We start from the raw sequence: 15,232 nt of genomic DNA, 5'->3' as shown, positions 1-15,232 counted from the left end.
AGAGGTAGTCGTAACTGACTAATTTCTCATGATTTTTGAATAGTTCACTTAACACTCATTGCATCGGGTGATGCTCACAGGGGTGAAGAAGTGGGATTGAAACTAGTGAAATGAATCACATAGCATCAATCATCACTTCCTGGGCTTGCACCCATGAGAGGTAGTCGTAACTGACTAATTTCTCATGATTTTTGAATAGTTCACTTAGCACTCATTGCATCGGGTGATGCTCACAGGGGTGAAGAAGTGGGATTGAAACTAGTGAAATGAATCACATAGCATCAATCATCACTTCCGGGGCTTGCACCCGGTAATCAGGACTTCCCAGGAGGTCACCCATCCCAGCCCACTTAGCTTGCTATCCCATTTGCAAAACCTTAGCAAGTATGATGTAATGTTCTCTAGTAGAGATGATGTAATATTTAATATTTTTGGTTTTTTAAATAAAATAAAATAAGATAAAATTTTATTAAAATTGAAAAATAAAATAAAATAAAATAAAAACATAAAATTTTCCAGTTCATGGTTTTTTCTTATAGCATTCTTAATCCATGGTATTCTTCTATAATGTGGCTTATTTAAAGGCTAATAATAATTAAACCAAATTAGATCCATCTTAACTCTGGATCAAATCTCTTTTCACTTTAAAAAAAGTTTACACCTCAAGAGAGATTTAATCCCTCTCAGCCATTGGTAAATCTAGAAATAAAACTAAACTGATTGTAACACAATTTCTTAACAGATTTTTATCACAAAATCTCTATATGTTTGTCATATACTTCCACAAACTCCTAAACCTTGTCTTTCCTAAAAATTGTCTTTCCCCTACACCAATTATCCTCAACTTCATTGTCATATCAACAGAGGGCCTCAGATTTCTACACTCCAAATTTAAGGGGTTCAATATTCTTAGAAATGCCTCAAGCCTAATATAAACTTCACAACATTTTTCCCTCCAAACTTACAAAGGGAATATATATATATATATATAAACCATAAGTTAAAAATAAAAACAAAAAAAACGCAATTTCTTTCACTCACATCTTGTCAAGAATTTTCCGCTAGATTAAATTTAATGTAGATCAGAAAATGCATTCAGCTTATTCCCACAGTTTTCTTGAAACACTAAATCAGAATGGACTCTGATTTCTACAATTCCAAATTTAAGGGATTTAACATTCCTAGAATTTCCTCAAGTGCAATATACATTTCACAACATTTTCACTCAAACCTTACCAAAGAAAATTCCTCTAGATTCTTAATGCAAACCACAAAAGCAGTCAAATCCTACAAAAAAGTTCTACTAAATTTTTAATTTAGACCCAAAAATGCATTCAACTGATTCCCACTGCTTTCTCGAAACAACAAATTAGCAGGTTTTAAACCCTATCTAAAAGGCTAATATGAATCCTATTCAAACTCCTGAAAGCCTTCACGTTGCTCAACTCTTCGCTCTATATCTGTCACTTGGACAATCCACCCACTTCAATTCCTATCTTTAACTTTGATGGTATTGAGCTGTTGACTCATGAGAACTCTCTTGTTACAAGATATGGGGATCAATGCTCCAGTAGATGGCTCCACAATTGTAATCTAAAGCATAATTCAAAACCAATTGAGATTGCATATATCCTATGAAACCTATTAAATCAACATAAATGTTAACATCCTTTGATTCCTGCAAATAAGGTTAGGGATTGCCAATAGTTCCAGGCAATCTTGTTTCAATAATTTTCTGTAAGGATGATATAATATGGAAAAGCACAGTATGAAATGAAACAACATTTCATCTCAATGATCAAAATGTCTTACTGAAAATAACGGTTTCCATTAATTGAGTAGCATTGCAATTACAAGAAGAATATGTGAGGGATTTTCATTCAAGAGCAGATTCTATAACAAAAAAGAGATCTCAAAATATCCAGATGTATGTACAAGTAGTTGAGAGATTAACATAGCATATGTACTTGTAGTCTACAACCCATGAGCAAAGCAAATGACTCATCAGTACAGACACTTCTCATAAAGCTGTTGCATCATCTGGATCAACAAGTCCTTTGTACTGCAGAGGCTGAGGTAATAGAAATAAAACAATTTGCACAATTCGAATAGTATATTGCATTTACAGGAGATGAATGAAGAAGTTTTACAAGAGACCATGACAGATATGATAGGGATGGTCATGGAGAGGCCATAACTGCTTACAAGGCCAACATACATGAATACAACTTATGATGAAGATTTAATCAGGAATAAATGTTAATATGGAGGAACAGCTCCTTCCCATCCCATCCATTCTTCCCACTCATCCCAAGGGTCGTTATTGACTCCCATCAGGTCCTCCATATGGTAATCAGGAGAATAGTTTTGCTGCTTTGCCTGTGCCAAATTGGACATTACAGTCTGCTCATTCATGAAAAAACAAACACATTCAGAACTGTGGGCGTGTATAGAAATCCCATGTTATAAAACGAAATATATATATCTATATCTATATAGAAACAAGTTTTTTTCCTCAGAGGAGGAAAGTTATAGGCACATATACCCATTACATTATGATTACTTTTATAAGACCCGCCATCACCATAGGTTTCCCTCTACGATCAAACAAGTTACCTCATAAGCCTGATTGATCTTGTGAAATTGAACACCACAGTTATCTCCCTTGCAAACATCTGGATGATACTGTAACCAGATTATATCAGCATATGAATGCAAAATGATTTTATCCACAAATTCATTGTTGAATATGGATAATGATTTTTCCGAATATTTTAGAACAGACAGTCAGGACATTTTTCAGAATTATGTATTTCAAGTGATTTATCTATAATCCATTGCTATGAACATCATTACTGATAATTATTATTTTTTCATGAAATTGATTAACGCACTCAACAGTGAAATTGAACCAGCGTAAATCACAATTGAACCAGTGTAAATCACATAATATCAATTATCACTCTTAGAATTAATTCGGAGTTAATCCAGATAATCAATATAGCTAGCAGTGTGATTGAAACTAATGTAACAAACCACATAATCTCAATCTTCACATCCTTGACTTCATCCTGGTAACCAGGACTTCAAGCATGTTGCTTTCAAACAATCTAACTTCTACCTTAAACATGGAGCCTCACATTCTTAATTTGTGACCTGCAGCATGCTCTGTTATTCTTAAAAATGGAAGACTTATAATTTAAGGTTTCTGATTCTGAAATTAGAGGATACAGTAGTACTGTCGTTGGAAACTTCAATACCTGCAAGGCTAGGCGACGAAAGGCTCTCTTGACATCTTTCTCAGTAGCCCCGGGGCTCAATCTCAGAATCTCATATTCTTCTTTCATTCCAGAGAAATCAACAGAGGCTATCACAATCACATTCCTCCTGCGTCCCAAATAATTATTCTCTCTATGTTTACTTTTCAAGAATGAATTGCCCTTGGTACCCGCAAGCCTTCCGACAGCAACAGCCATGATCACTTACAATAACCCGCTGGCCCTCAAAAGGTTGAAGCCCAACTGCAAAACCGATACAATTGTCCAGTTCCGCAATTGAGTATTGCAAAATCTAGTGGGTACCAGAGAAAAATGGGGAAAAAGACAAGGGAACCAGAAGAGAAGAATCGAAACCTTAATAGTGTCTGCGAGCAAGCGCAGCATATAAAAGGATCACAAACCCTCCTAGCAAAACCATTTCACACGCAGAATTTGCATATACCTGCCGTTAGTGAACCAGACAACGCAAAGTTATACCTGCCATTAGACAAAGCGAAGTTATCACAAGCAAGGTTAGTATTCGCTCGGATTATAGGAAAAGCGAAAACGACCCCACCAGGGATTGAGGTATCAGAAAATCAGCGGCTGGAACGCGCGCCACAATCCCCATTAAAAAGGAAAACCATTCATCCCAGGTAAGATCATCCATCTTTTCCATTAAATAGGAAAAACATGTATCCCAAGCTTGCCATGTGGCAATAACGATTTCAGTGACAAAATTCCAATACATACCTATTGGTATACCCATGGACGTGGACGAAGTCTCAACTTTCAAAAAAGAATTAAGGATAGTGGAAGAAACACATGCATTAATGGGTCCATATGTTTCTTGGAATTGGTACTTGTGTGTTTAGTGTGGTGAGAATTAAAAGAAGTTTAACATAGGATGATCACTCATAAATCTAGAGTAGGAAGATTTGAGATATCTATTCATTTTATATAAATTTTAGATTATTAATAACGATAATTTTTTTTTTAATGTAGTTTTGACCAGGTTTCAATAAAATCACTGAAATGGCATATGTGTTGTATATGTGGCTAGGGTTAATGAGAAATAATATGCAGAATGGTCCAAAGATTATTAAATAAAAAATAAAAATAAAAAATGAAATTTATTGTTATGTCTCAAGATATTTTTTTTAGTATCAATACTATATAATCATGTTTTAATGAATGTTGCATTAAGTAACATCAAAAGTTCATGTTGTATAAGAAGTTTATTATCTCATTCATTGTTAGAGAGATTGTCATTATGAATATTGACTTAGATGGATTATATATGATATTCATGTGCACTAAAGCATTAGGATGTTAAGCAATTGATGAGTTGGTTATTGTTGTTGAGCAAGAAGCTTCCCCTAATAGAGTTGCAATGGATTCTCCAAGGTCCACGTCATTTATTGATAGTTTCTACATTGCACAATGACATCTAATCCCTCAACATATCTACAATGAAAAAGTTTAAGATGCTTTGAGTCAAAGGTGTTGTGTCCACAACTATGATCATAACAATGGGAAGTAACATCTATGGCTAGAGCAAGGGTAATTGTCTTAGGTAGATGTTGTATGATTCTTAAGGAAAATGGATCAATGAGGTCTTAAAGAAATATATCGACATATGAATAATAGGTGATGAGAAAAGAAATTAAAGTCTAACTCCTTTCACCTTCTATTTCTCCATTTCACTTAATGTTTGATGAAAATGCAAGCATTGACAATTTCTCATTAAATATGGAATTTTGCATTGTTTGCATAATTCATCTATCTTTGAGATGTGTTTTCATCATTCTCCATCATCCAATTAAGAAAACTATAACATCAACACCAATTCGTTTTGTGTATTTTCATTAATGTGCCCGTGTCCAAACAAAGGCATTTCTTTTATATTCTCCAAATGAGTTGTAATTGTTTTTCTTACTTTGTTATTTTCCTTATAGTGAATTATGTATGGATTTGTGTAATCTTCTCCTGTGCATTAAATGGTGTTGGGTGCTTCTAATCAAGATTCCGTTATTTTGTTTTAATGTTTTGAATATTAATCATGATTTAAAGAGTGGATTGTTTTTGTGACTCAATTCTTTATTTTCCCTTGTTTCTCTTAATGTTGTCCCTTGTCACCTTTTCATGGTTCTTGTTTAATTGGGAGTTGTATTGGCTTTAGTGTTTCCATATGTACTTTTGAGTGATGTTATGCTTTTGATGGATTTGTGTCACATTTACGAATTTGTGAAGTATTGTAAGTTATTGCTAGTTTGATGATTTGATTTGATTAATGGTTTGAACTGGTTATTATCTTGGTTTTCTCCAATTTGCAATAAGATATGATATATGTAGATTATGGTCATGTATTTTTGGATTTGGTTATAATGCTTTGATATATTTTCATCAATTTTCATAGTTACATTGTTTGAAGAGATTTGTGTTAAAGTGACTATCATGTTTTTAGTTTTCCATATTTATATATCCCCCCATCTTAACATCTACATGTAATGAATTGATTGATGTCAACTGAGGTACATAGTACCTCATAACCATTAGAAGGATGATATATTGAATATTATCTTGATTTCCATGACCATGGATTTAATGGGAGTTACTTTTTGTTTATTTTTGTATATAATAAAAATAAAATATGATTTCTTTGATGCAAACATGTGTGAGGGTCTTAAATTGTACACATTGCCAACACGATGAGGATCATATTAAAGACCCACTATGACATGCCCGGAGTGAAGAACTCCAAAGAAACATATTATGAAGTATTTTAATAGTTGTCTAGTACACTGAAATGACATTTTCCTACTCAAAACCTTGTAAATGTGCAAGGTTTTGAGTAGGAACCTGTTGGGTCCCTATAATACTAGTGATTACCCCATTACTATTATAGTTATACCCCTTATTTATATTGTTGTGCCCCTATTACCCCCATATTGTTATTTCTGTGCCCCATAGAATCCCTCTATTGTTATTTTTGTGGCTTTATATTATTATTGTTAGGTCGGCTGGATTATATTGTGACTCCTTAGACTCCTATATATAGAAAGGAGGTTTTGTCATTTGAATCATCCGAGAATTGTTCATTTATATAATGTAAAGGAGGTTGCCCCCTCGAAGAGGCTGAATTCTAAGGCGTGGATTTATCTTTTCTATCTTTTCTTGAGCTGGTTTCATAACATTTGGTATCAGAGTTTTGGATTCTAGGGTTTCGCTGCTCCAAACAGGTCATCGTGGCATTTTTGCTATAACTTTTTTTCTGTGACGTTTCAGAAGTCGTAAGAAAAACCATTTGAGAAGAAATCGCGCTGAACCTTGGGTCCAAACTTCAGAGCTTTTCGCGCGATATTTTCGGAGATATGATCTGAGGAAGTTGGTCTTTTTGCAGACTCCTAAATTACATTCAAAACAGGTGACCTTGGGAAAATTGTCATAACTTTCTCTCTGGGAATCAGATTGAAATTTCGTAAGAAGGTACAGAAAGAGGACGGACTGTAGTTTCTTGTATATCTTTTTCAGAACCAAATATCAAAAATTGTACCCGTGGCACTTGATACAACTTCGCTCTTCTAGAAAGGTATATAATCAGGTCATCTTGGGAGATTGTGCATAACTCTTTCTTGGAGAATCCAATTTGGATCATACTGGTGGCATTGGAAAGAGGACACAAAGAGCTACTAAAGGTCACAAATTCAGAACTAGATGATTGGAAAGTACAGAGATACATCAGAGGCAATATCGAGCTCCTACAAAGTGAAAAAAGGTGTGTAGATTTTTTTAAATTTTTGCTTAAGCTTGGTTTGAAAATTTATTTTGAAGGAATTCAAAGGGCATAGTAGAGCATTATTATCGGTAACTGATGCCCCGAGGAAAGAAAATGCAAACACCTAGTAAGGAACCTGAAAGCTCTAGCATGACTCATGAAGAAGAGGAAGAAATGCTACATGATATATCAAAATTACAAGAACAAGTGCAACAAATGTCACGCTCACAAAAGTTAACAGATGCTAAGATAAATGGCATGGAAGCTAAGATAAATGGCGTGGAAGCTAAGATGGACAATTTGAAGATAGATTTGAACACAAATTTGAAGACAGGCATGGCAGATTTGAAGACATATTTGACAAATTTTCTACAAGAAATACTTACTAATGGTGAAAAGGTAGTAAAGGAAACTCATGATGAGAACAAAAGAAATGTTAATCATGATTCCATAGACGCTAATGTTGGATCGAAGAATCACCATATTCCAAAAATCGATATGAGGAAGTTTGATGGCAAGGATCCCGCCACATGGATATTACAGATGGAGCAATTCTTCGATCTCAATAATGTGCAAAACGCACAAAAGGTACGTATGGCAACTGTATATTTGGAACCAAATCAGTTTGTATGGTATCAATGGCTTTGTTCTCGTAAACAATTTATCACTTGGGCAATTTTTACGGAAGAATTGATAGCACATTATGAGGATACAAAAAGCAACACTTTTTTTAGCCAATTGATAAGTCTCAAACAAAAGGGTTCAATAATGGAGCACATTGAGGAGTTCCAAAAATTGAACATAAGGGTAAAAGATATTCCAGAGGAGCATAGGGTTGATGTGTTCATAGGGTCTTTAAAGGATAATATCCAACATGATGTTCGCCTTTGGGAACCTGATTCATTAGAGAAGGCATTCAGGTTAGCAAGAAAAATGGAAAGCAAAATTATGGCAACTAGGAAGCATACCACTCACAACTATAAAGACGGAAGTGTTGTTGCCCATAGTCTTCCACAACCTACAAGGTTGACACCACAACAATTGGAAGAAAAAAGAGCAAAAGGGCTTTGTTACAATTGTGATAGCAAATACACAAAAGGTCATAAGTGTGCTGAGAAGAAATTATTCTACATAGATTGTGAAGAGGAAGAAGAAAAGGAGCAAGAAAGGTCAAAAGAAGAGGATATATTCCAGGAACAAAGCCTAGATGAAGAACAAATAAATCCGACCATATCTTGTAATTCATTGGCAGGAATTACCACTCCTCAAACCATCAAGATAGAAGGACAAATCAAGAAGAAAAAGGTAATAGTGTTGATTGATTCAGGAAGCACCCACAATTTTATTCATTGTAGGGTAGCAAAAGAATTGAATTTCTTCCTATATCCAGCACTAGAGTGTCAAGTGATGATTGCAAATGGAGGAACAATAAATTGCTCTAGAAAGTGCCATAATATCAAGCTATCCATGGGAGAATATGTTTTGACTAGCCCAATGCTTTCCATTCCAATGGGAGGTGCCGATGTTGTACTAGGAGTCCAATGGCTACAATCCTTGGGTACAATAGCTTTTAATTTTCAAGAACTTTTCATCAAATTTTCTATGGAAGGAAAGGAAGTTGAATTAAGGGGTATTGCAGGGAAACCAGGAAAGATAATAAGCTCTAATGGCATGACTAAGCTTCTAAAAAAGGAGCAAAGAGGTGTAATTGCACAATTATGTTCGCTAGATGTTTCCACATTGGAATCATCTATTTCTCCAGATCTCCAAAAAGTCCTGGAAATCATTCCAAGGTATTTGAGACTCCCAAAGGTTCCCACCTATGCGTGATCATGATCATGCTATTCATCTGATTCCAGGAAGTGTTCCTCCAAACATCAGGCCGTACAGATATCCCTATGTCCAAAAAAGTGAAATTGAACGTATGGTTGCAGAAATGCTAGAGGCTGGTATAATTCAACCGAGTCAAAGTTCTTTCTCAGCTCCAGTAGTATTGGTGCACAAGAAGGATGGATCATGGCGCATGTGTCCGGATTATAGGGAGCTCAACAAGCTCACTATTAAAGATAAGTTCCCCATTCCTGTCATTGATGAATTACTGGATGAACTGCATGGATCAATTTACTTCACCAAGTTGGATCTTCGATCGGGATATCATCAAATCAGAATGAAGATTGAAGACATTCCAAAAACGGCATTTAGAACTCATGAGGGTCATTATGAATTTTTGGTCATGCCTTTTGGCCTTACCAATGCACCTTCAACATTTCAAGGTTTGATGAATTCAATTTTCAAACCATTCCTTAGAAAATTTGTGTTAGTATTTTTTGATGATATACTAATCTACAGCAAGTCTTGGAAGGATCATGTTGAACATGTTGACAGGGTGCTACAACTATTGGAGGAGAAACAATTATATGCAAAAAGATCCAAATGTTTCTTTTGAGTCCAAGAGGTGGAATATTTGGGTCATATTTTATCTCATGAAGGAGTTAAGGTAGACCCTAGCAAAATTAAAGCCATTAAGGAATGGAAAATCCCCACATCCATAAAGCATCTGCGAGGATTTCTTGGGTTGACAGGGTATTATCGCAAGTTTGTTAAGAATTATGGGAGAATAGCAACACCTCTAACAACATTATTGAAGAAAGATTCATTTTCATGGACTCTGGAAGCAACAAAGGCCTTTGAACATCTTAAAGAGGCAATGTGCCAAGCACCGGTCTTAGCTACACCGGATTTCACAAAAACCTTTATTGTGGAATGTGATGCTTCGGGAAATGGAATTGGTGCTGTTCTAATGCAAGATGAAAGACCCATTGCTTTTGAAAGTCGTCCAATCAAGGGAAAGTTTTTAAGCAAAGCTATTTATGAGAAGGAAATGTTGGCAATACTCCATGCACTTAAGAAATGGCGACCCTACCTAATGGGAAGACACTTCAAGGTAAAAAAGGATCATGATAGCCTTAAATACTTTTTAGAACAAAGATTATCCTCTGAAGAGCAACAAAAGTGGGTCACAAAGATGTTGGGTTATGACTTTGAAATCATCTACAAAAAAGGGAAGCAAAATGTGGTGGCAGATGCACTCTCAAGAAAGGATGAGGATGTGGAAGCATTGTTGTGTGCCATTTCTATTATCCAACCAGATTGGATAAACGAAGCAAGGGAGGAATGGAAGAATGACGAAGAAGTGTGGGCACTTATTCGAAATCTACAACAAGATTCCAGTACTTCTGATACATTTAGCTGGCAAAATGATTCGTTATGGTACAAAGATCGCTTATACCTCTGTAAGAATTCCCAGCTAAAACAAAAGATTCTTATGGAATTGCACACTTCTCCCTTAGGAGGGCACTCAGGATTTTTAAAAACTTACCACAGGGTTAAGAAGGAACTTTTTTGGGATGGCCTTAAATTAGATATTCAAAAGTTTGTGGCGGAATGTTTGGTTTTCCAACAAAATAAAGTTGAAGCAATTAAGACACCAGGTCTATTACAACCTTTATCCATTCCAAGCCAACGTTGGGAGGAGGTTTCAATGGATTTTATCACAGGTTTACCCAAGTCTGAGGGAAAGAGTGTCATCATGGTGGTAGTTGACAGACTTACCAAGTATGCACACTTTTGTGCATTATCACATCCATTTAAAGCCAGTACAGTTTCTACTGCATTTATGGAAACAGTTCAAAAGCTACATGGAAACCCAAAGATTATTGTAAGTGACAGAGATCCCATTTTCACTGGAAATTTTTGGACATAATTATTTTCTTGTCTTGGTACTCAGTTAGGTCATAGCTCATCTTATCATCCTCAATCTGATGGGCAAACTGAGATAGTAAACAAATGTTTGGAAGGATATCTTCGTTGCTTTGTATCTGATACACAGAAACAATGGGTCAAATGGTTGCCTCTGGCTGAATGGTGGTATAACACTTCCTTCCATACAGCAACAAAAATGACCCCATTTATGGCACTTTATGGGTATCAACCACCATCCATCACATCATATTTAAGAGAAAATTCTAAGGTTCAGGCAGTGGAACATCACATCGAACATCAACAACAGTTCCTCCAACTCTTAAAGGATAACCTTGTGTTGGCACAAAATAGAATGAAACAACAGGCAGATCAACATCGCTGTGAAAGAAGTTTTGATTGGGTATTCCTACGGCTACAACCATATAAGAAAATGTCCCTAAAGCAAGCTAAGAAGGATAATAAACTATCACCAAAGTATTATGGTCCGTACAAGGTGTTGCAAAAGATTGGTACTATGGCATACAAATTGGAGCTTCCTGCAGCTTCTCGATTGCACCCAGTTTTCCATGTTTCATGTTTAAAGAAGGTTATAGGCGACAAGCTCCCAATTCAAACAATATTTCCAGAACTTGATGAGGAAGGAAAAATTATATTGGAACCGGAAGCAGTCACAGAAACAAGAACTCGACAGCTACGAAATCGATCAATTTCAGAGTATCTTATCAAGTGGAAGAACTTATCCGCTGAAGATTCCACGTGGGAGGATGAGAATTTTATGCAGAAGTATCCAAAATTACTCAAGCGTTGAGGACAACACTTTTTTGAAGGAGAGGGGCATGTTGGGTCCCTATAATACTAGTGATTACCCCATTACTATTATAGTTATACCCCTTATTTATATTGTTGTGCCCCTATTACCCCCATATTGTTATTTCTGTGCCCCATAGAATCCCTCTATTGTTATTTTTGTGGCTTTATATTATTATTGTTAGGTCGGCTGGATTATATTGTGACTCCTTAGACTCCTATATATAGAAAGGAGGTTTTTTCATTTGAATCATCCGAGAATTGTTCATTTATATAATGTAAAGGAGGTTGCCCCCTCGAAGAGGCTGAATTCTAAGGCGTGGATTTATCTTTTCTATCTTTTCTTTAATCATGATTTAAAGAGTGGATTGTTTTTGTGACTCAATTCTTTATTTTCCCTTGTTTCTCTTAATGTTGTCCCTTGTCACCTTTTCATGGTTCTTGTTTAATTGGGAGTTGTATTGGCTTTAGTGTTTCCATATGTACTTTTGAGTGATGTTATGCTTTTGATGGATTTGTGTCACATTTACGAATTTGTGAAGTATTGTAAGTTATTGCTAGTTTGATGATTTGATTTGATTAATGGTTTGAACTGGTTATTATCTTGGTTTTCTCCAATTTGCAATAAGATATGATATATGTAGATTATGGTCATGTATTTTTGGATTTGGTTATAATGCTTCGATATATTTTCATCAATTTTCATAGTTACATTGTTTGAAGAGATTTGTGTTAAAGTGACTATCATGTTTTTAGTTTTCCATATTTATATATCCCCCCATCTTAACATCTACATGTAATGAATTGATTGATGTCAACTGAGGTACATAGTACCTCATAACCATTAGAAGGATGATATATTGAATATTATCTTGATTTCCATGACCATGGATTTAATGGGAGTTACTTTTTGTTTATTTTTGTATATAATAAAAATAAAATATGATTTCTTTGATGCAAACATGTGTGAGGGTCTTAAATTGTACACATTGCCAACACGATGAGGATCATATTAAAGACCCACTATGACATGCCCGGAGTGAAGAACTCCAAAGAAACATATTATGAAGTATTTTAATAGTTGTCTAGTACACTAAAATGACATTTTCCTACTCAAAACCTTGTAAATGTGCAAGGTTTTGAGTAGGAACCTGTTGGGTCCCTATAATACTAGTGATTACCCCATTACTATTATAGTTATACCCCTTATTTATATTGTTGTGCCGCTATTACCCCCATATTGTTATTTCTGTGCCCCATAGAATCCCTCTATTGTTATTTTTGTGGCTTTATATTATTATTGTTAGGTCGGCTGGATTATATTGTGACTCCTTAGACTCCTATATATAGAAAGGAGGTTTTGTCATTTGAATCATCCGAGAATTGTTCATTTATATAATGTAAAGGAGGTTGCCCCCTCGAAGAGGCTGAATTCTAAGGCGTGGATTTATCTTTTCTATCTTTTCTTGAGCTGGTTTCATAACATTTGGTATCAGAGTTTTGGATTCTAGGGTTTCGCTGCTCCAAACAGGTCATCGTGGCATTTTTGCTATAACTTTTTTTCTGTGACGTTTCAGAAGTCGTAAGAAAAACCATTTGAGAAGAAATCGCGCTGAACCTTGGGTCCAAACTTCAGAGCTTTTCGCGCGATATTTTCGGAGATATGATCTGAGGAAGTTGGTCTTTTTGCAGACTCCTGAATTACATCCAAAACAGGTGACCTTGGGAAAATTGTCATAACTTTCTCTCTGGGAATCAGATTGAAATTTCGTAAGAAGGTACAGAAAGAGTACGGACTGTAGTTTCTTGTATATCTTTTTCAGAACCAAATATCAAAAATTGTACACGTGGCACTTGATACAACTTCGCTTTTCTGGAAAGGTATATAATCAGGTCATCTTGGGAGATTGTGCATAACTCTTTCTTGGAGAATCCAATTTGGATCATACTGGTGGCATTGGAAAGAGGACACAGAGAGCTACTAAAGGTCACAAATTCAGAACTAGATGATTGGAAAGTACAGAGATACATCAGAGGCAATATCGAGCTCCTACAAAGTGAAAAAATGTGTGTAGATTTTTTTAAATTTTTGCTTAAGCTTGGTTTGAAAATTTATTTTGAAGGAATTCAAAGGGCATAGTAGAGCATTATTATCGGTAACTGATGCCCCGAGGAAAGAAAATGCAAACACCTAGTAAGGAACCTGAAAGCTCTAGCATGACTCATGAAGAAGAGGAAGAAATGCTACATGATATATCAAAATTACAAGAACAAGTGCAACAAATGTCACGCTCACAAAAGTTAACAGATGCTAAGATAAATGGCATGGAAGCTAAGATAAATGGCGTGGAAGCTAAGATGGACAATTTGAAGATAGATTTCAACACAAATTTGAAGACAGGCATGGCATATTTGAAGACATATTTGACAAATTTTCTACAAGAAATACTTACTAATGGTGAAAAGGTAGTAAAGGAAACTCATGATGAGAACAAAAGAAATGTTAATCATGATTCCATAGACGCTAATGTTGGATCGAAGAATCACCATATTCCAAAAATCGATATGAGGAAGTTTGATGGCAAGGATCCCGCCACATGGATATTACAGATGGAGCAATTCTTCGATCTCAATAATGTGCAAAATGCACAAAAGGTACGTATGGCAACTGTATATTTGGAACCAAATCAGTTTGTATGGTATCAATGGCTTTGTTCTCATAAACAATTTATCACTTGGGCAATTTTTACGGAAGAATTGATAGCACATTATGAGGATACAAAAAGAAACACTTTTTTTAGCCAATTGATAAGTCTCAAACAAAAGGGTTCAATAATGGAGCACATTGAGGAGTTCCAAAAATTGAACATAAGGGTAAAAGATATTCCAGAGGAGCATAGGGTTGATGTGTTCATAGGGTCTTTAAAGGATAATATCCAACATGATGTTCGCCTTTGGGAACCTGATTCATTAGAGAAGGCATTCAGGTTAGCAAGAAAAATGGAAAGCAAAATTATGGCAACTAGGAAGCATACCACTCACAACTATAAAGACGGAAGTGTTGTTGCCCATAGTCTCCCACAACCTACAAGGTTGACACCACAACAAATGGAAGAAAAAAGAGCAAAAGGGCTTTGTTACAATTGTGATAGCAAATACACAAAAGGTCATAAGTGTGCTGAGAAGAAATTATTCTACATAGATTGTGAAGAGGAAGAAGAAAAGGAGCAAGAAAGGTCAAAAGAAGAGGATATATTCCAGGAACAAAGCCTAGATGAAGAACAAATAAATCCGACCATATCTTGTAATTCATTGGCAGGAATTACCACTCCTCAAACCATCAAGATAGAAGGACAAATCAAGAAGAAAAAGGTAATAGTGTTGATTGATTCAGGAAGCACCCACAATTTTATTCATTGTAGGGTAGCAAAAGAATTGAATTTCTTCCTATATCCAGCACTAGAGTGTCAAGTGATGATTGCAAATGGAGGAACAATAAATTGCTCTAGAAAGTGCCATAATATCAAGCTATCCATGGGAGAATATGTTTTGACTAGCCCAATGCTTTCCATTCCAATGGGAGGTGCCGATGTTGTACTAGGAGTCCAATGGCTACAATCCTTGGGTA

General features: G+C 35.6%; 1 protein-coding gene across 2 annotated transcripts; it reads right to left on the bottom strand.

Annotated features, from left to right (window-relative positions):
- Positions 1-1,836: 1,836 nt before the first annotated feature.
- Positions 1,837-3,909, bottom strand: LOC149230359 (chaperone protein dnaJ 8, chloroplastic-like). 2 transcript variants are annotated; one of them, XM_089376046.1, is made up of 4 exons: positions 3,633-3,899; positions 3,261-3,521; positions 2,617-2,685; positions 1,846-2,403 (listed from the first exon to the last, which is right to left on the bottom strand). In XM_089376046.1, the coding sequence occupies exons 2-4, from the start codon at positions 3,474-3,476 to the stop codon at positions 2,260-2,262; spliced, it is 429 nt and encodes a 142-aa protein (XP_089232172.1). In that variant the 5' UTR covers positions 3,477-3,521; positions 3,633-3,899; the 3' UTR covers positions 1,846-2,259. The 2 variants fall into 2 exon arrangements, with proteins under 2 accessions (XP_089232173.1, XP_089232172.1); XM_089376047.1 differs by lacking the exon at positions 2,617-2,685 and having other exon boundaries at positions 1,837-2,403; positions 3,633-3,909.
- Positions 3,910-15,232: the final 11,323 nt, after the last annotated feature.

Source organism: Pinus tabuliformis, chromosome J (genome assembly GCF_031772625.1).
Source record: "Pinus tabuliformis cultivar Carrire ecotype Pingquan chromosome J, CPIR1, whole genome shotgun sequence".
NCBI lineage: Eukaryota > Viridiplantae > Streptophyta > Pinopsida > Pinales > Pinaceae > Pinus > Pinus tabuliformis.
This window is presented reverse-complemented; position numbering and strand designations above follow the sequence as displayed.

Excerpts from the sequence above, each read along its gene's own strand:
- LOC149230359 (XM_089376046.1), bottom strand. The coding sequence starts at position 3,476 with ATGGCTGTTGCTGTCGGAAGGCTTGCGGGTACCAAGGGCAATTCATTC. Across the intron at positions 2,686-3,260 it reads TTCGTCGCCTAGCCTTGCAG|TATCATCCAGATGTTTGCAA; the intron begins GTATTGAAGTTT and ends ATCTGGTTACAG. Across the intron at positions 2,404-2,616 it reads AGATCAATCAGGCTTATGAG|ACTGTAATGTCCAATTTGGC; the intron begins GTAACTTGTTTG and ends ATGAATGAGCAG.